This window comes from Pezoporus occidentalis, unplaced genomic scaffold (assembly GCF_034315485.1).
Source record: "Pezoporus occidentalis ecotype Australia unplaced genomic scaffold, CSIRO_AGI_Poc_V1 ctg5, whole genome shotgun sequence".
NCBI lineage: Eukaryota > Metazoa > Chordata > Aves > Psittaciformes > Psittacidae > Pezoporus > Pezoporus occidentalis.
The window spans coordinates 499,018-520,319 of NW_026915835.1; the positions used below are offsets into that span (position 1 = coordinate 499,018).

The 21,302-nt window shown below is 40.9% G+C and overlaps 2 protein-coding genes across 7 annotated transcripts in view; one reads left to right on the forward strand and one right to left on the reverse strand.

Moving 5' to 3' along the window:
• The window catches only part of DGKH (diacylglycerol kinase eta), a 544,322-nt gene that overhangs the window by 59,002 nt on the left and 464,018 nt on the right, over window positions 1-21,302 (reverse strand). The gene's annotated exons all lie outside the window — the stretch shown is intronic.
• Window positions 1-21,302, forward strand: part of EPSTI1 (epithelial stromal interaction 1) — a 62,416-nt gene that overhangs the window by 37,194 nt on the left and 3,920 nt on the right. For 2 of the 6 annotated variants that reach the window (XR_009968130.1, XR_009968134.1), the window contains 4 exons: window positions 6,640-6,713; window positions 8,245-8,350; window positions 13,219-13,252; window positions 14,721-15,315. Coding sequence is in view for 1 of the 6 variants with exons in the window: in XM_062636817.1 (XP_062492801.1) it covers window positions 6,640-6,713; window positions 8,245-8,332 (162 nt within the window). In the remaining 5 variants the exon portion in view is untranslated. Of the gene's footprint in view, window positions 1-6,639; window positions 6,714-8,244; window positions 8,351-13,218; window positions 13,253-14,720; window positions 15,316-15,496; window positions 17,611-21,302 lie in introns of those variants that run through there. The other 4 variants (XR_009968133.1, XR_009968131.1, XR_009968132.1 and 1 more) reach the window with 3 other exon arrangements.

Consider the following 21,302-nt stretch of genomic DNA (forward strand, 5'->3'; position numbering starts at 1 on the left):
GAGAGATGAACCAAGCTGTAAAATTTGGACAGGGACAGCGCAATTACCTTCTGGGCTCAAGGCTATCTACATCTGGATGATTGGCTTTGTTCAACTCTCCATCTGAACAATTGTGCAGAGAAGTTTTTTGACCATGCCACCTGATTTCATAGGCTAAAGAAACCAATTCCCTCTCTTTCAGGCAGAAGTAATCTTATGATATTCTGAATATCATTCATCCTCCAGGATACAGGGGAGGACCTAAAAAAAGCTAGGAGGACTGGCCAGGTTAATAAATGTTTAAAAGGGTGGTGTCATAGGGGTTTGGGTGCCTTGAACATGGGACCCAAGTTTGTAGGCCAGGTCTAGTGGGGGCTGGTGGAGCTGGTCTGATAAAGAAGGGAAAGAACAGTTTTGGTAGGAGGCTTGCCAGACTGGTCAAGGAGGCTTTAAACTAGATGTGTTGGGGGAGGGGGGCATCATTCCATCCCAACACACCCAGTCAGTTGCCAGCACCTATAATAAATACTCAGAGCAATGTAGAGGTATCCCAGCTGCTCCAGCCAATGAGCCGGCTTCATTTGGAGCTTGGCTCAGATGCCTCTATACAAACACCCATAGCATGGGGAACAAACAAGAGGAATTAGAGATGTGGGCACATCTACAGGGGTATGATATAATAGGCATTGCAGAAACATGATGGGGTGGCTCCTATGACTGGAGTGTTGGAATGGAAGGTTACAGGCTCTTTAGGAAGGACAGGCCTGGCAGGCGGGGAGGTGGAGTTGCCCTTTATGTTAGGGGTAGGCTGGAGAGTATGGAACTCTGTCTGGGGACAGGTGAGCAGTCAACAGAGAGTTTGTGGGTCAGGATTAAAGGGAGAACAGCTATGGGAGACATTGCTGTGGGGGTATGTTACAGACCGTCTGATCAAGGAGAACCTGCGGATGAAGCACTCCATAGACAGATAGGAAAAGCCTCACGGTCACAGGCCCTTGTTCTCATGGGTGACTTCAACCACCCTGACATCTGTTGGAAGGACTGTAAGGCCCCGCACAAGCAATCCAGGAGGTTCCTCGATTGTGTGAAAGACAACTTCCTTCTGCAAGTAATAGAGGAGCCAACAGGGAGAGGTGGCGTGCTTGACCTTGTGCTCACCAACAGGGAAGGGCTCGTTGGAAATGTGACTCTCCAGGGCAGCCTTGAATGCAGCGATCACGAGGTGCTGGAATTTGAGACTCTCAGGACAGTGAGAAGAGCGTGCAGCAAGCTCACTGCCCTGGACTTCAGAAGAGCAGACTTCGGCCTCTTCAGGAACCTGCTTAGTAAGGTTTCATGCGATATAGCCCTAGAGGGCAGGGGGGCTCAAGACTTTTGGTTGATATTCAAGGATCACCTGCTATAAGCTCAGGAGTGTTGCATCCCAACTAGAAGGAAGTGCAGCAGGAGGGCCAGGAGACCTCCTTGGATGGATAAGGAGCTCCTGAGGAAAATTCAATTGAAAAAAGAGGCTTATAATAAGTAGAAGCAAGGACAGGTGGCATGGGAAGAGTACAGGGATGTTGTCTGGGAAGCTAGGGACCAGGTTAGGGAAGCTAAGGCCCAGTTAGAATTAAACTTAGCTAGGGGTATTAAGGATAAGAGGAAGGGATTCTACAAGTACATAGCAAATAAAAAACAGACTAGGAGAATGTAGGCCCGCTCTGGAAGCTCTCGGGAGAGCTGGCTACACAGGATTTGGAGAAGGCTGAGGTTCTGAATGACTTCTTTGCCTCGGTCTTCACTGGCAAAGGCTCTGACCAAACCACCCAAGTCTTGCAAGGCAGATCCAGGTACTGTGAGAATGAAGACCTTAGGCCCACTGTAGGAGAGGAACTGGTTCACAACCATCTTAAAAACTTGAATATACACAAGTCCATGAGACCTGGTGAGATCCATCTGCTGGTCCTGAAGGAGCTGGTGAATGAAGTTGCGAAGCCGCTGGCCATCATATTTGAGAAATCGTGGCAGTCAGGTGAAGTTCCCAATGACTGGAAAAAGGGAAATATAACCCCCATTTTCAAGAAGGGGAAAATGGATGACCCGGGGAATTACAGACCAGTCAGTCTCACCTCTGTGCCTGGCAAAATCTTGGAGCAGATTCTCCTGGAAGGCATGCTATGGCACATGAAAATCAACAAGGTGCTTGGTGACAGCCAGCATGGCTTCACTAAGGGGAAATCCTGCCTGACCAATTTGGTGGCCTTCTATGATGGGGCTGCAGAACTATGGACAGGGGTAGAGCAGTTGATGTCATCTACCTGGACTCGTTCAAAGCGTTCGACACTGTCCCACACGACATCCTTGTCTCTAAATTGGGGATACATCAATTTGATGGATGGACCATTTGGTGGATAAAGAACTGGCTGGATGGTTGCACACAAAGAGTTGTGGTCAATGGCTCAATGTCCAGCTGGAGATCAGTAACGAGTGGTGTCCCTCAGGGATTGGTGTTGGGACCAGTCTTGTTTAACATCTTTGTCGCTGACATGGACAGTGGGATTGAGTGCGCCCTCAGCAAGTTTGCCGATGACACCAAGCTGTGTGGTTCGGTTAATGCACTGGAGGGAAGGAATGCCATCCAGAGGGACCTTGACACGCTTGTGAGGTGGGCTGATGCCAACCTCATGAGGTTTAACCATGCTGAGTGCAAGGTCCTACACCTGGGTCAGAGCAATCCCCGGCACAGCTACAGATTGGGCAGAGAAGAGATTCAGAGCAGCCCTGCGGAGAAGGACTTGGGGGTGCTGGTTGATGAGAAAATGAACATGGGCCAGCTTCAGTGTGCGCTCGCAGCCCAGAAAGCCAACCATATCCTGGGCTGCATCAAAAGGAGCGTGACCAGCAGGTCAAAGGAGGTGATCCTGCCCCTCTACTCTGCTCTCCTGATACCTCACCTGGAGTACTGTGTGCAGTTCTGGTGTCCTCAACATAAAAAGGACATGGAACTGTTGGAACAAGTCCAGAGAAGGACCACGAGGATGATCAGGGGACTGGAGCACCTCCTGTATGAAGACAGGCTGAGAAAGTTGGGGCTGTTCAGCCTGGAGAAGAGAAGGCTGCGTGGAGACCTCATAGCAGCCTTCCAGTATCTGAAGGGGACCTATAGGGATGCTGGGGAGGGACTCTTCATTAGGGGCTGTAGTGACAGGACAAGGGGTAACAGGTTAAAACTTAAAAAGGGGAAGTGTAGATTGGATATAAGGAGGAAATTCTTTGCCGTTAGGGTGGTGAGGCACTAGAATAGGTTGCCCAGGGAGGTTGTGAATGCTCCATCCCTGGCAGTGTTGAAGAGCAGGTTGGACAAGGCCTTGGGTGATATGATTTAGCATAAGGTGTCCCTGCCCATGGCAGGGGGGTTGGAACTAGATGATCTTAAGGTCCTTTCCAACCTTAACTATTCTATGATTCTATGATTCTATGGTGGTCTCAGACTCTGAATAATTTTTTTTTTTTTCTAAAGAATTGAGGCCCACGTACTCTGCCTTCCCAAAAAGGGATGTGGAAGCTCTCAGTTTTGCTTTTAAGTCTATGTTCTTCTCTGCTCCCTTGCTAACCACCTAAATGAAGAGTTTTGAGTTGTCTAAAAAGCAGGCATGCTGTAACTGCAAGTCTGAGCTCCACTTTCTGCATATGTAGCACATATTGCCTGTAATGTGTCTGCACCACTGTAGTCCCTCTGGCATAGATTTGAGTACCATGTCCACATAAAGTTCACTACAGAAAGCGATGGCACTGTGCTGCTATCTGCCTTGCTCTAAGTGTGACTGTGCAAGTACAGGGAAGGCAGCATTTGAAAATCATATTAGCAAATAATTTGAAAACATATTAGCAAATACTGAGCCTCTTGCTATGCCTCTGCTGTTACTAACATCCAAATTAATGTTAAACTGCTTCCCCAGTAGCAGCAAACAAGCACAACAAATTTCACACAGTGAGCTTCTACTAGAGCTGGACAAACCCCTCTCATGGATGTATCTTTCTTTAAATGTTTGGGACAACTGTCCTCATTTCATAGTATTCTAGGAACCAGGATTCTGGAAACAAAAGGTGAGGGGAAAATGAGGCTTTCCCATCAGATGTACGCTTACCATCAGGACCTGTACAGAGGAAATATTTTTGAAAGCTAGTCCTGATGGGTGTAAGGCTAGTAGCTGTTGTATTCTTGATTCTTCCATAGAGAAAAAAGACAACAGATGTCAATTAGCATGCCCCTTCTTTATGAAGGTTTGTTTTAAAGGATTTGTAGAGCTTTAGAGTCTTTACCAATTTGACACATTGCTAAGAAGGTGTTGGCTGTTTCTAAGGCTGCTCTTGCTTGGCACACGGTTCCAAGTGCTCCTTGCCTTCATAGTTGCTGCTGCCTATTGCGCCGAGTCATGCACTACTTACAAACCTACTGTAAATAATATGTATTTTAACTGCTCCAATAATTGTCCCTCAGGTATATGTTGGCTCATTTCCACTTCAAACTAATATTTATTGAAGTAATTGTGAATTCTGTCTTGTGTGTACCTCCTAGCACAGTATAGCTATAAAATGTGTAGGTATTGTAAGTTCTCCCCCTGCCTTTTTTTCTCAGAGCAGGTTTTAGTATGTATTGCTTGATTTAGAAATTTTCAGTATGCTTTGAACATCGCATCATATACACACCATATATTTCAGAACATTACTCCAAGAGAGGACTCAGCATATTGGAAAGTCAGATACTGGGTTTTAATTTTCAGGTTGAATAGTTATTTAAAACAGTGAAAATTAGGGTTGGCTTTTTTATTTCTTAATCCTGTTTCTTCTTTTAGGGGGCTAGACAAATATTGATACACAACACATTCACAGATATTGATTTTCTTCATACATCTATTGCATAGTTTTTATTTAATGGAACTTGAATTGATTTTTATTTTTTTTTAACTTTTGTGGTTCCATTCAGTTATTGAAGCTTTTCTCTAACCGCATAATTTTATTTTAGTTTCTATTCCTACTGCTGCTCAGTTGCTATGGAAAATATGAAAGATGGGTCTGTTCCTATCCCTTCCCTCTCACCCTGCAAGCCAAATTTTCTTTGCAGAAAAATCTGCAACTTCAGTTCTTGGGTGCACTGTAGAGAGCAAGTGTTAGACAAACAAGCACACATGCAAAGCAGAATCATATAAGCTGTATGACATTACTTCGCAGTTCTGACTAAAACTGCATAAGGAAACTCTCCTCTGAAAAGAATTACCTTTGACATTGTATACCTTAATATTAGGTAATGTAGGAATGGCAAGATGCTGCAATGCTGGGAGCTTGCACGCTGTTTCACCAACCTAACAGAATCATAGAATCAGCTAGTTTGGAAATGAGCTTAAAGACCATCAAGTCCAACCGTTACCCCAGAACTGCCAAGTCCACCACTAAACCATGTCACTAAGGGCCTAATCTACACAGTTTTTGAACACTTCCAGGGACAGTGACTCCACCACTTCCCTGGCAGCCTGTTCCAATGCCTGAGCACCCTCTCAGTGAAGAAAGTTTTACTAATTTCAGTCTGAACCTCCCCTGGTGCAGCTTGAGGCCGTTGCCTCTTGTCCTATCACTTGTTACCTGGAAGAGATCAACCCGCACCCCACTCCATCCTACTTTCAGGTAGCTGCAGAGAGCAATAACGTCCCCCTGAGCCTCCTTTTCTCCAGATTAAAGAACCCCAGTTCCCTCAGCCATCCCTCATAAAACTTGTTCTCCAGAACATTCACCAGCTCCACTGCCCTTCTCTGGACCAGCTCCAACACCTCAATGTCTCTCTTGTAGTGAGGGGCCCAGAACTGAGCACAGGATTAGAGGTGCAGCCTCACCAGTGCCAGTACAGGGGGATGATCACTGCCCTGGCCCTGCTGGCCACACTGTTGCTGATACAGGCCAGGATGCTGTTGCCCTTTTTAGCTGCCTGGGCACAAGCTGGATCACATTCAGTCATCAGTCAGCACCCCCAGGTCCTTTTCCACCAGGCAGCTTTCCAGCCATTCTTCCCCAGACCTGTAGCGTTGCATGGGGGTGTTGTGGCCCAAGAGCAGGACGTGGCACTGAGCCTTGTTGAGCCTCATACCATTGTCACAGCTCAGGTTCTATTTGCTGTTTACCTCAGTCTTTGGAGAGCCCCAGAGAGATGGAGGTGACACACCCCTATTCCCATCTTCTCCTTGTGTTCCATGGAGGCAGGAGGTGAAGGGCACGTCTCCTTCATACCCTACAGGCATGACAGCTGTGTCTGCTCCTGCTAGATGATGTTGGCTGTCTTCCCCCTTGGACCCACAGGGTAATGCAAATATGTGGGCTGGGGCAAGGGAAGCAGGCTTGTGTCTATCTTACCCCTTTAAATGTAGGACTGTAAATGTCTGAATCCTGTTAATTCCCAGTTTTTTAACACACAAACAAAACTCATGCTGTGCAATGCAGAACAGAAAAGTTAGCTAGGTTTTTAACATAGCGCTGTCACTTAAATAAAACGCTGTTGAGAAAAGTTCTGGGAATGACAAGTGGCTCTAGCTGAAGTTAGCACCATGTGGAATTAATTGGGTTTGCAACATAGGTATGTTAATTAAAAGTAAGTTTGTTGTTTGTTTGTTTCACTTTTATCATTCCCAGGCTGAATTAATGGAAATTAAACAAAAGCAGGAAGAGGAAGACAGGATGAGAGCACATCAAGATGAACAAAGAAGGTATGATGCAAAAATGCAGAGCACACTTTAATTGAATTCCTATGTGGAAAGTGTCTCAAAATTGCAAGCATTCGTGCGTAAGAAGGCAATTGCAATAAGGATCCCAGACCTTAGCTCTGGCTTAACTTTGCCTTCAAATGAGCCACTAATATCCATCATTAAAACTGCTCACTGTAATGCAGTATGACCCATAGTGCCATTTTGACTTTATTTATCCTATCAGTGTTGAATATTGCATGGAGTAGAAACTATTAGTAGTTTCATGGGTAACTACTAGTACAGTGGTTTCAGCTGGGGAGGTATTTATTTATCTATGTGTTTGTTTATTTATTTTTACCTTGGTTTAGAATGAGCTGCTTTCTCCATGCCACATTTTGTGGCTGACTGTCACCAAGTTTAACAGGCAGAGCTAAGTGTGGGATTTGATGTTGATACAGATGAAAGCTGCAGTGCCTCAAGGCCTTCTGCAACTGTACTGCTTTATGCCCCAGGCTATGCCCCACCACCATGCCCTCTCTGTGCTCAGTGGTTCTAAGCTTGCACACCTGTCACTTACCTGACTTTCCATTATCTTGAAGCACAGATGTATTCTCAGCTTTGGTTTTGGCTGGCAGAAAGAAACAATGCCCAGGCTCAAAAATAAAATCACCATTTGTTTCCTTTTTTATATCATTAGGGAAATATAAAAAAAAATAAATTACTTTTGTAGGCAGCCACTCTTCATGCCATTTTCATTTCTTTTTTTTCTTTTTTCTCTAGGAAAGATATCGAGATAATTACCTTAGAAGTTAATGAAGGATTTTCGATTCAGTCCATCTCATGTCCCTAGATAGAAATAACCCAGTATCTTGCATTTTACATCGTCCTTACCAATAGCATTGTAAAACATTGAAACAACAGTCATGTCTAAGCATGTGTGTCAATCCTAAACATTAATAGAGGAGGAAAAAAGGCATAGTTTTCAGAAGGTTTGAAAATACTTAAAACAGATTGAGGAAAAGTGTATTTGCATTGCTGCATGCTTTCTGGGTTGATAGAGCAGTACAAGAAAATGCTAGAGTGGATTTCAGAGCTGGATGGTAGGAAAAGTTGTCAGCTACATGAATTGTGTTTGTTAGAACAAGCTGAAGTGGGTTTTTTCATTTGCATTAGGAAAGCAGTATTTCTAGAAACTCTTCTTCTGTACTGAACACTGAAAGTCTACCTAGGGTGAATTGTCAAAAGAGCTAATCTTCCTAATGAGGTGGGTGGTGGTATGCAAGTTGTCTTTCTATGGGGAATTTTGGTGCATTTCTCACAGCAGCCAAGGCATGCCTTTTAATCACAAAGGACTGATCACAGAATAAGGAAGCACCCAGTGAACTGAAAATGAAATCCACCTTATCTCATGCCTGTCCATGGTTTTGCAGCACAGGCTTGAAAAACATAGGAAGATAGGTATTGAACTGAGAATAGGGAAAGCCACTGAATTTTGAGTTTGTGAACTCCTCAGATGCTTTCAATCATTATTCATTTTTTGTTGTATTTTAAGGGTAAATATTGCTTTCCTGGACCAACTCCAGAACAAAACACAACTTACTAACATCCACCAGCCTGAACATTCTGGGAGCCTGGACTAATGCAGTAACAGTGACTGGGTAAGATTTTGGGTGCAGAACATGAAAGCAATGAAATTATTTAAAAGTTGAATTTTTCCTCAGATACTATTACGTGCCTGTGTGCTTTTAGCCTGCCTGACAGAACTCACCATCTTGGCTGTCAGTCTACAATAGCTTTTAAGAAGAAATTTTATCTTAAATACAAGCTGTTCAAATAGAAGGAGGGAGGTTCTCTTGCAGCAGAATTCACTTGCACATGTTTTGCATGCAAGGTACTTACTGCAAGGAACTGCATCTAAGGTACTTCCTTAAGTTCAGAACAAGGGTACTGAAATGGTAAGGGATTTTTGAAAAGTTTAAAAATGAAACATGTTTGGAAATGCTGTAAACATTTTACTGTGATATTGAAATTGAAGGGGAAAATGCCACATGAAAGGTAAAGCTGTTCATTTTTTATCCACGTAAAACTGTGACATAGAAGACCTAACTACATCAATATAAAGTACATAGTATTTGTAAAGATTCTTTGAAGAAAGATACCTTGACTGTAACCTATTAAACATCCATTATTTTTTCAGCTGTCCTAATGAGGCATTAATGTGACTGTTATTTAGAATTGCACTTTTCAGTGTTAAAAACAAAATTATGTAGTATTTGCATTATGGAAATTTCCATTAGATTGAAATTCAATTGCGGGGAGGATCCTAGTGCAGAAATAAAAGATTTACAAAGAGAGAGCAGCAAAAGGATGAGAGTCTAAGAAAATTTAGTTCCAGTGTGAAGATGTTTAGCTGATAAACCAGAAAAGTTTGAATTGGATTAGTAGGACTATATATTGGTAGATGAATGCCAGGAAGACTTGGGTTCAAGAATCTACGAAGTCAAGGCATGATTAAGAAGCAAATGTTCTTGCTGCTGGAGTTTTCCATATACTAGAAGTGGAAAAGGAGTGTCTTCATCACTACAAGCTTTGGGGAAGTCCTGTGCCACAGCAGAGGGCTCAGGCGTCTTGGACAGATTCTCTTGGTCTTGCTAAGAGGAGGCAGGATCTGCCAGCTCAACCTCCCATAAGGTCTGCGGGCAGCTGCTTGGAGAGCCAGTTGGTCGGAGGCTTTACTGGTAAAGCCTGTATCACATGCCAGGCAATCCAGGAGTTGTTGGAAGCCAGACTACGAATATCCAGGCTAGTAAAAGAGTGTGAGTAAGAGAGTATTCTGTATGGTAGGCCTGAAGCATCTTCTGAAGGATAGCACATGTGCGGATAGCAGAATTAGACTTCAGGGTAGGAAGGAGCTAAGTGATGCCTTGTAAGCAGCAAAAGGTAAAGTCTGCTGAAGGGTTAACAAAGGCAGGAAGGGCAAAAATTAGTGTTTTTATTTCACGTTGTGTTCTTTGTCCCAATTTGTAAACTGTTTCCTGATAAACTCAAAAGAAAATGTGTGACACAGCTGAGATTCCCAATATGTAAACTCTAGCATCTCCATTAGAACGCCTGCTGTCATCACTAAAAACCCTTGCCATTGTCTGCAGAAAGAGAGGAGGTTTGCCTTTAGCCAAATGCCATATGTCATCTTCCACAGAGTGGGTGTTAGTACCACCAGACAAGTGCAGTCAGCCCAGCACAGTTTCAACAAGACAACTCTGTGGCATATGCAGCCAATTTATGCATTTTATTGTTTTTGTTTTTTTTTAAATATATATTGTCAAGGACTGCATCAACATAAATGCAATAAAACCCAGTGTGAAGAAATGATAAATGTCCTACTCTGATGTTTACTTAATGGCTCCCAAGGAGCCTGCCTTCTGTTGGGTAATGCTTGATTATCCATTTTTCCTTTATGCTGTGATGTGAGATTTGAAGACTAAACAAAGCAGGGAAAGAATAAGCCATGAAAGAATATGTCATCATGGAAAGGAATTAAAAAAGGGTATTTATAACAAAAGCAAGAAAGAAAAGTAATTCTCAAAAGATAGGCTAGAGGCTGCAAACTCACTGTCTTTGATTATATGAAGATTCTTCTCCCTTCCCTTGGGACTTTAAGCAAAAATATCTGAACTCCAGGTCGGGCTTGCAAGTCCTGTAGTCTGCAGCATGGCGTTTACATTACAAGGAAGCTATCTGTAGCAGGTCAGACTATAAATAAAGATTAAAAGAAATTAAAAATGTTTCCAAAGTTAAGACTTGCAGGTAATTTTTGAACTTGCTCCATCTGTGCAGTGGCACTGAAAAAGAAATATTTGTTTTCTTTCCCGCTTCTCTTTTTTTTTCCTGTTTGAACTCTTTACAGTCACAACAGCTTCACACAGAACAGAAACATGGCACCATGTCGTCAATATACCTGCTGTATTTTTCACTATTATATCTATTAGACTGATTTCCTCAGTAAATTAAGTTTGAATGATCATGCTATCTGTCTGCATGTAATAAGGTTTTCAACCTGCTGGCCAACCTTAGCCAAATTTGAAAGGGAGTATAAGTCTCGAAAGTGATTAAGTTTCAGTGCTGGCAGTGGAAAAGCTCCAAATCAGTGCCCTACTCTGAGGGGTGGTGGAAGGACCTGGGCGCTCTGTGCATTGTTCAGCTGCAGCCCTCTGGTCGATTGGCATGGGCACAGCTCCAAAGCAGCTGCAGCTCTGTTCTGTTTTCCTGGGGCTAGGGGACACAGAAGGGGACATGGAGAGGAGGGGGGAAGGCAAATATATTGTGTGTGTCTGGGCGGGGTGGAGGAGGGGAGTTGCATTGACCAATTGTCCTCTGATCAATAGGAAATTCATTAATTCATCTGCCCTCCAGACATCTTGTGTTTTATTAGGAATATTTGTAAGCTGTTATTTCCAGAAGGGTCTTTGCGAAAGTAATCTTTCCTCCCTTTTAGATTATAAATGCCAGGGCACTGTCTGGGTGGTTTGTGTGGTTTCCTCTTTTAATGGGAAGACAAATTAATAAATCTCCACTTCTGTCTGTAAGATATTGCACCCTTGAGGGAACATTGACTCTTGTGTGCTATCAAGAAAGTTTTGATGTCTTTTGCAGTGCTGTTGTCTCTAACATAAGGATAAACCTTTTAGGATAGGAGGGGAATATGAGGGTAATAAAGCAACAGTTGTCATTTTGACATCAAAGTTTTATCGGTAAGATTTAACCCTTGCTCAATGGGGACCTGTGACTGGAACAGTATCTGTTCACTATAGCAGCACAAATTATCAGTTGTATTTAAATGTTAAAACACTTCAATTTTTACAAAATTATAACTTTAAAACAGTTTCACATTTCTGTATTAACTCCCTGAAGATATTTGCCCATGTTCAGGAGTGGAGGGACTTGTAAAGACCCAGTGCTGATGCCCGGCAAGCCTACAACAGAGCACTTGCTTATTTTTTGTGTGAAAATGGAGCGCTGTTGGGGAACCTTTTGCTTGTTCTATTAATGAGAAGAGGTCACATGGTGAACATATGAAATTTATTTGCCTACTCTTCTTTAATGAAATACTAATTGTCTTGTTGAAACTCTGAGTTACAGTAAACCCAGAATCTAGTAGGCAACATGACACCTTCTCCTTTCATGTCTCCATTACACCTGGTGTGATGCATAAGAATGAGAAATGCTCTTTTGGATGCTGACTACTCCTTCAGTGGATGCATAATTCTAGATATTTGTTGGGTGAAGCAACTGTGCCCTGAATACACAGGTGCAGTGTGACAGAAAACCCTATTCTTTTCCTTTCTCATGTGCAGAACAGGAACTCAATGGATGCTGGATAAATCTGTTTTGAGGAAACATGATTTATGGATAAAACTATTTAAAATAAACATGGTTTGTGGGTTACACTTGGTTTAGTTCTTGTAGCATGATCCATGAGAATGTTTCCTTGGAGCCTCAGCCAGCACTTGATTTATGCTGTTTGCTACCGTTTTGAGAGGGAGCATGTCATGAAGTCAGCTATTGCAGAGTGAAGAGCCATAGCTCAAAGATCCCTGAAATCACAAGGACAGGATGCGTGCCAGTTTTCAATACGCAACCAATCTTTAATGCAGACATTAATGAACTTTTAGATGGATAAAGTGGCACTGAAAATGCTGGTTTCCCAACACAAAGAAAAATCTTTTACTTTACATGGGCATATTGAGAATAGAGTATTTATATGAAAAAGTTCCAGAGTGCAATCTACAGTGGTCATGTTTGTTTTAACAAAGAATGTGGTTTGCTAACTTCACTTTAACCTGGTTAGTCTATGCACAATCTGAGTTGAAAAGATTATTATTTTTTTTCCTAAAACTTGTTGGTTTGGGGTTTTCAACTGAGAGTAATGTGCTTGTCTTTCCTGGCAGAAGGATGGCAGTAAATACACTACTCACAGAAGTATCAGCATCAATATAAGGACCTCAGAGGAGTAGGTGCAAGCATGCCATAGCTAAGTTTAATGACTTCCCTCTGACAAAGCACTCAAACAGCATATGCAGATGTGTACTGCCTGGCTTGACTTTGAGTTCAATCACTCTTTCTTTTGAAAATCCTATCCTAAAAGAGATTGGTAGAGTCCAGAGACGAATGGTGGAAACTTTTCACTCTTTCAAATTTTGTGAGAACAAGAAAGGATTGAGGCATCTGAAGATATTTAGAACATTTCTAGATTGATTTTTTTACCAGCAAAAGCAAGATATGTTTATCTCCTGAATCGATAAATCATGCTATTCATATTGAGTTCAAATCAAAGAAATATTTATTACTAGAACTGGAATCTTGCAGAAGGGTTTACTTGTTATTTTAAGTGGAGTTTCAAAAGACAGGAAAGTGTACCAAATAATCAAGAAAGCTCCACACCACTGGATAACCGTAATTCCTTGCATAAATACATGATTGTACTGTACATTGTACTGTATTAGTGCATTTGTTTTTCTTTATCCAGGAGCCCAAACTACTTGGAATAAAGGAGGAGAAAGGTAAGAGTGTTCATTGTTTTTAGTACCAATGCTGGTGTTAATTTAGCTTCATATTTGGCATTTCATTATGACAGCTTACACGGCTTAATTTTCAAGTAACAGGAGAAGGGATCTTAAAATAAATGCTTTCCACCTCTGTGTTTGGGGCCATGCAATGGCACATACCTATTTTGAAACGCCTTCTTTCATACAGAACTGCAGAACCTGTATGTCAAGTCAGCGGAAGTGCTCGTGGCATGGAAAGCATTTGTTAGGGTTGCTTTGATATTTAGGCTAAAACTTCAATACAGCCATGTTCTCTCTATTGTGGACTGTGAGTGGATAAATCTGGGCAGCTGAGGAATATGGCTGGAAATGCAGGAGGCAATCCTGCAAGCTTTCAGTGGACTTTCTTAAGTGAAAGTGTGACTCTCTTGTGTGCTGCATTCTTCATGCTCTTTCCCATTGGCAAAAAGACTATTCGTATCAGTGAATGCTGTTGGTACAACACCACTATTTAACCAGAGAAATCAGGACCTCTGTTTTCAAATTTCCTTTTCTTAAGTTTCACTGCACCTTTGATCTTTTCTGAAAGGCATTCCTTACCCCGATTCCCAGTTCTGATATAAAGATTTTTGCAGAGCCCTTGCTTCTAGGCTTGGAGACTTTGAAAGCAAGTTCAGGCACTGACACATATTATTCTTGCCTTAGGAGATGGCTTTGACATAACTTTTTTTTTTTTGAGAGCTAGGATTTTATAAAGAGGATTTTTAAAAAATCAAACCTAAAAAAGGCCTTTGTTTTTAACCCTTCTCCCACAAATGAAGGTATTCTGTGACTTTCTTCCTCGTTTTCTGCTTCAAAAGTTATTTTAGTATTTTTGCAGCAGGGTTGTATTCTGAAGATGGTATCTAAATAATATCGTTGGCCTCTCATGAGCTGTCTTTTCATTTTTATGAGGAGTAAAACTGTTATTAAAAATTAATTCAAATTCACTAATGATATGACAACAAAAAGATAGAGGCAGTTCCCCACAGGGGAAGAAATGGCCATCTTTTTCAGCCCACAATACTATTAGGTTTTGTAAGCTGCAGGCAGCTGGAGGAATTCAAATCGGGCATTCTTTGTTTTTTTTTCACAATATATACAATACCAATAATATATTTACATATGAACTGTACGAGAATTATGGATGTGCGTACTTTTTTAAGTGTTGTTTAACTGTTGTTTCAAAATACATTTCAGCTTGCTACAAATATGTTTTTCAAAGTTATTAGTATGTCTGCAGACAAATAGGACATCTTGTGAATTAAATTTACCAAAAAATAGAAATCCTTTCATGAAGGCTTTACATAATTAAATGCTAAAACCTGTCAGAAGAAAAGGGAGACTTTATTTTCCCGTGGACTTCATCCTAGAGAAGCTGACCTTGATTTTTGGTTTTGCTGAAAAGATAATTTTTAATTCTATTTTCTCCCTCTTGTTACAGGGTATTGGAGAAATGCTCACTTTTATCTGGCCTGGACCAAATGACCTTGTAAAAGCTCCAAGAAAGTGCTCTTTTATCACTGTGATTTTTTTTTCTTACCCTGACTTCATCTTCACACCCAATTCATGAGCAATCTGCAGAGACTCCTTTCTAGCTGTCATTCTTCGCGCATATTTGATGTGGCTGATTATGGAAGTCCTATTTAATTTTTAATAAGAGAATGTGTGTGTGGGGATTTATATAAATTGTTTTGCCTCTTGCAGAATGTAATTATCCCAGCCTTTGGGATCTCAGAAAAAGCAAACATCAGTGGCTGCAGAAGCTGCAGTAATATCTGTGTTTACTTACTGCTCTATATCCAGCCAAAACTGTCTCGGAGACTCAAACTAAAGAAGCAGGTAGAAGGTTTTCTTTTGGGATAGGAGAAGTGTTTTTTTTGTTTTGTGTTATTGGAGATTTTATGGAATTGTTTTACCATTGTATTCAACAGCAGGTATTCAAGAGAAAATGTGTGTATTGTAGACAGGATCTTTTAAATATGTTCTTAAAAAAAATACAACACATGAAAGAAATAAAACTTGACATAACACTGAAATTTATTAAATTTCTCTCACATCTTCTGTGATACGATATACCAGTTTTTCACTATTTGCCTGTTTTACCTTTGTAACCTCTGTTACATGAGTGGGGAAAGCTACTCCAAGGTTAGCTTCAGTTTCTTACTTTTTTTTTGTCCCTCTAGTCTAATGGAATTTAATTTATATCTGTTTCTGCAGGAGACAACATTTTAATGATTTCCAAAATCAGATGCATGACCAAGATATTTCTAATGGAAATGAAGGATCCACACAACATGTTACATAAACCATGCAGATGAGATTAGTTGCAGCATTTATAAGTATATCTTAGGCAAAGTTAAAGGTTTTCTGAGCAGTTTTTTTTCAGTGTGCAGGCATGACACAATGTTTTTCCATAACACTTGCAATATGGAAACTTTATGATTGATCACATGAAATTTTCTTTTGAACCATGATTATTGCTATGTTTCCTTTTGCCTCTGGAACTTTCTGCAGTTGCCCTGAGCTCTTTTTCCCCTCAAAGAATTGGTCAAATCATTTATTCTATTAGCTAGCTGATGTTAATAGGAAATACTGGATATCTTGGTAATGCTCTGTGGTTTACCCATTTTTAGAGTATCTGACACTTGGAAAAATCTATGGGGAGACTTTTACATACCTATGCAATGGCACTGTATTGCAGGTGGTACTTGGCTGTGCTAGCGGACTGCTGCTTTGGAAATGAAATTCACATCTCCCTCCAAGGACTCTCTCACCCAGCTTCCTTCAGTAGTTATCAGGGCTGGGCTAAACATCTGCAGAGTGGGATATATGTACATGCACACACATATATTTTAAAGGAAATTTCTTTGCTTTAATCAGATCCTTGTGTTGTATTCTAATGAGACTGACTTGTAGGTTGTCTTTTTGAAGCAGAGAACCTGCAGCCTGTCTGCACTTGATGTACGATAACCCTAGACCCTGCTAACAAAGGCTGAGTGGGAGGGAAGGTCACAATGGTCACTGACAAGTTAAAATTCAGTGTGATCATGTTGCTGCTTCTATATAAAAAAACAAACAACAAAACAAAAACAAAGAAAAAAAACAAAAAACCAAAACAAAAAAAAAACACTTAAAAACCAAAACCCAACTTTCTGTTAATCTGCTACTTCCACATTCAGGAACAGTAATGGCAAGTCACCCTGAGTAACCTCTTCCATTAAGCTTGTCTACTTTCATCTAGTTGTCTTCAAAGATGAAGCTTGATCATAATCTTCAAAGTGCTTCCACTTATCCAGCATTTCAATCTGTTATTTGAAATGCTCTCTACAAACTATTTCAGACATTAACTATTCCAGCCCTTTTTAACGGCAAAGTATCTGAATTTTTCCTTTCCTATCTTTCTGAACAGAACAAACAAATCTATATGAACAGTGGCCCAGGAAGTGTGTTTAAGAGCCAAGGCCTGCAACAGAGATGATAAGAAGTTATAGCATCCACAAATTGATGTTAGCAGGATGTCTGGGAAATGCTGTTCTTATCCTGTTGGAAAGCTTCCAGTATCTCAGAATTACCACTTCCCCACACACACATCCTGCAAAAATTTAAGCTTGAAGGCTTGACATCTCTTTAAAGGGGCTATAATGAAATGAATTGGTGATAGACTGGGGAAATGGCTTCATGGCTATCAAAACTTAGGAACCAATATTTCAGTATGTTTGCTATCTACCTGTTAGAGTAAAACTTTGACAAAGGTTTTCAAATAAAATGAGTTCCTCTAGTTATAATTTACACCAACCAAAATAATTACCTAGTATGCAGTGGCATAAAACCAGATGTTCTTACTATATAACAGTAAATGGAGGGGTTTTTATTGTTTTGAAAATTGTTGTTTTCTCAATGTAATCTGCACTGATGATCTCCTTGCTATTTCAGAAACAAACCTTCCAACAGAGAGTGGTATGGGGCTGGAAGTTACGAAAGGAAACCCCTTTGCTTTTTCATTGCGGAGACAAAATTGTTTTAACAAACTGACTAAAGCATTATAATCAGCTATTCTGAATTCCAATCTAAATTGACAGCAAGATTCCTACGTTTAGATTTCGTAGTCTGCCTAAATCAGAAACTACCTCCCTATGAAGAAATGCAATATTCATGTAGGGACTTACAGGATTGATTCTCTATTATGTATCTAAAAGTTTCAATGGCTTAACTGTCCCTGCTTTTAAAAATATCTGCCTGACTCCTAGTTCAAACTTGACAATTTTCAGGTAGCTTTTACTGAATTTTCTTAACCACTTACCTGGTAAATTAAAAAGTTTTATGCACTTGGATCTCCTTATTTTGTTTCAATATTTGTATATTTGGACAACTTCATTCAATTTGCAGTCGTGTCAGCTTTTATTCTTAAAAATAGCTCAGATTTACAGAAAGCCTTAGATATGATAGTATTTGGTATAAGTGTATCTTTTTTTGGTATGTGCTGCACTACTCAGACACTGAGGCAGAATATTGCTAGCTAGAAAGTCTAGAAAGGGACTCAAATACATAACTTATATTTTATGGTACTCATCTAAGTTCACTTCACACCTCTGATTCAGGAAATCCAAATCCCAGTCTCCTGTGTTGGAGAATATCTTAACTACTGGGCTCTTTAGGTTAGCTCTCAGCATCTAGGCTGTTATGGCCTTCTGTTTTACGCAAAAGAATAGAAACTCATGTGAAGTGAGAAGGCATGTAGTTTTATCTAGCCCAAGAGCTGAATGTTCCTATTGTGGCCCATGCCATGACTCTTACTCCCTTTGTAGTCTTTCCTAACAGCTTCCTCATATATGGCACTCACTCCCTTACACTTCCATATATTTATTTTCTCTAGTCCTGCTCCTGGCAGAAATAACTTTTGTTCCCTCTGTTAAGCATTCCTTCTCCTTTCCCTTCAGTCATGCCCCTGTCTTGTTAAATTGCTCTACTTCACCAGCTGAATTGAATTGGGTGCCTGTAATCCATGGATTTTTCTTTGGCACTCTTTCCTCCTTCATCAACAAACTCTCTGCTTATCTTATTGAAGAAAGAATGGAAAAAATACTATTGCTATTTGCTGCTTCACCTTAACTTTTTTCTTTTGCAGTTGTTTTTCTCTCCTATCTGGGAGGCAGATGTGTTTTCCTGACTCATTTCTATGTCCCCTACTCCCCTACTTGCCCCATCCTTTCCTATCTTGGTATAGGTGGGCACTGGGAAGAGCACTGCCAGTGGTGGGGTGAGAGGTGATCCTTCCCCTCTACTTAGCACTGGTGAAACATATCTGGATTGCTGGATCCAGTGCTGGGTTCCCCAGTACGAGATGTGAACATGTTGGAGAGAGTTCAGCAAAGGGGCAAGAAGATGAAGGGACTGAATCATCTTTGGTAGGAGGGCAGACTGAGAGAGCTGTGCCTGTTGAGCCTGGAGAATATGACTCAGAAGAATCTTATCCATGTAGGTAAATATTGGAAGAGGGGGAGTAAAGGAGTTGGTGCCAGTCTCTTCTTGATGCCCACTGAGAGGACAAAAGGCAATGGACAGAAGTTACAATGCAGAAAATTCTGTCTAAACACACAACCCCCCTTTTTTTTGTACTGTGAGGGTTATGAGGCACTGGCACAGGCTGCCCAGAGAGGCTGCTGAGTCCCATCCTTGAAGATATTCAAAACCAAACTGGACAGTAGTGAGCAACCTGCTGTAGGTAACCCTGCTCTGAGCAGGGAGATTGAAGTAGATGACCTCCAGAGATGCTTGTGAACCTCACCTGTCCTGCCATGGTCTCCCAATATCCATAGTTATTTTCATTTTCTGCTATCTCCAGCCTGCATTTTCCTGCATTCTCAGCTCACAGCCAAAGAAAGAGTTGTTGCTTCATCCTGCAGACATAAACCAAAATTTTTGCGCTCCAATTAACTTTAACTGCTTCCCATCCTTTCTTTTTTTTTATTTATTTTGCAGCTTTTTTACAATATTTCTAACTTTTAAATATTTTTTAAGAAATTGTTTATATTTCAAATTATTTGTTTTTGTCTAAATCTTAGAGCTGATCCTTTGTCTTCACTCTCTTTTCTTGTTAGCAACAACCAGTCTTGGCCCTCTTGAGCTCTGCCGATGGTAGCTCTCCTCTCTGTCTGCTGTCTGCTTGCTCCCCTAGGCAACTATGGATAGCTCTGCAGGACCCTTAATGCTATCTTAAGTGCATCTGAGGTCTGAACTGCTCATTTTCCTCCCTCAGCTGTGGAGGAGGAACCTGTAAGTGTCTCATGTTATCTGGAATAAATGCCTTCTCTTGTCCTCACCTTAAAGGAGTCAACTCAGTCTCAGTGACCATGGGCAGGCACTCCACAGATGCTGATACTGTTAGTAGAGGGCAAGCATTTGCTGTGACTGGGTAGAAATGCAAACTTGAAGATGAGAGAAAATTCACTTGGGCTTCTCCAATATCTCATTAAAGGCTTTCTAAATTTCAAACTATTCTAGGGATCCCATCTGAACACTTTCCAGTCTGCTCTCATTAAAAAAGGGTGGGTTTTTTTCTTACCAACACTAATTCAGTTTTTATTTCCCTTGCAGGCTACATTCCCTATTCCTAGCTGTTTGATATTTGCACCTAGCTCTTTAATTAAAAGATGGAAAGCCCAGATTTTCCTGCTGTCTGAGCCTCTCTCTAGAAGCTATCTTTGTCTCTCATTCAGTCAGTGCCAACCACAAGCTTGCCTTCCCTCCCCATCCATGAACTCCCCTGAACTACATTTGGATAAGAAAAGCCTACCAGAAATGTTATTTTTGAAAGATCATTCCAATTTAGTATTTTTTTAAATATCTCTACTAATTTTTTTATTTGCTTACCTTGACTTTGAAGTTTGAATAGTTCTTTTTTTTTCTTTTTTTAATGAGAAAGATATATGGCCTCATATAACTTTGTTATTTTAACAAAAGCACATTTTGCCAGTCTAGAAATCCTACCAAAAATGCAACTTATTTGTCTTTAAAGTTTTATCTTTCAGTAGACCATGAGGTCTGGTATTAATTAGGCTGTTCATCCTTAATTCTTTATTGAGCGCATCCTATTTTGGCTTCCTGAGATTTTGCCCTGGGTAAGCATTAAATTGACAGACCTATAGTTACATTTTCAGCACATTATCCCTTGTAAATATTGAAAAATTTGTTTATTGTCTTCTCTGTTCAATCTTTTGGACATTCACCATATCTCAAAGGACTTACCCATAATCCTATATTGAAAACATCAGTTTAACAACCTCATCCGTCGATAGCCTACAGCCAGTGACCCAAGTTTTCTGCTTTGTTGATATTTAGTATCCCACTGCATTAGTTAAAGAATTAAAAAATATATGTTTTCCTATTCTAATCTGGTAAGAGTAACCAGTCTGTTTCTCAGATGAATAAGAATCAATTTTATTGCCAGAACCATTTTGCACTTTTGCCTCCTCTTTGGCACAGTGTTTGTTATTGACCTAATCTGTGGGGGTGGCAGGATTTTTGCTGGTGCTCCTTGTCTTGAATACTTTGGTCTCTGCCTGGAGTGGGGTGTTTCACTTGAGGCACACATGTAGTAGCAGTAGTCCCCAGAATCATAGAATCACAGAAAAGTTTGGTTTGGAAGGGACCTTCAAAGGTCATTCTGTCTAACCCCCCCTGCAATGGGCAGGAGCATAGAATCATAGAATAGTTAGGGTTGGAAAGGACCTTAAGATCATCTAGTTCCAACCCCTCTGCCACGGGCAAGGACACCTCACACTAAATCATGTCACTCAAGGCTCTGTCCAGCCTGTCCTTGAACACTGCCAGGGATGGAGCGTTCACAACTTCCCTGGACAACCCATTCCAGTGCCTCACCACCCTAACAGGAAAGAATTTCCTCCTTATATCCAATCTAAACTTCCCCTGTTTAAGTTTTAACCCGTTACCCCTTGTCCTATCACTACAGTCCCTAATGAAGAGTCCCTCCCCAGCATCCCTATAGGTCCCCTTCAGATACTGG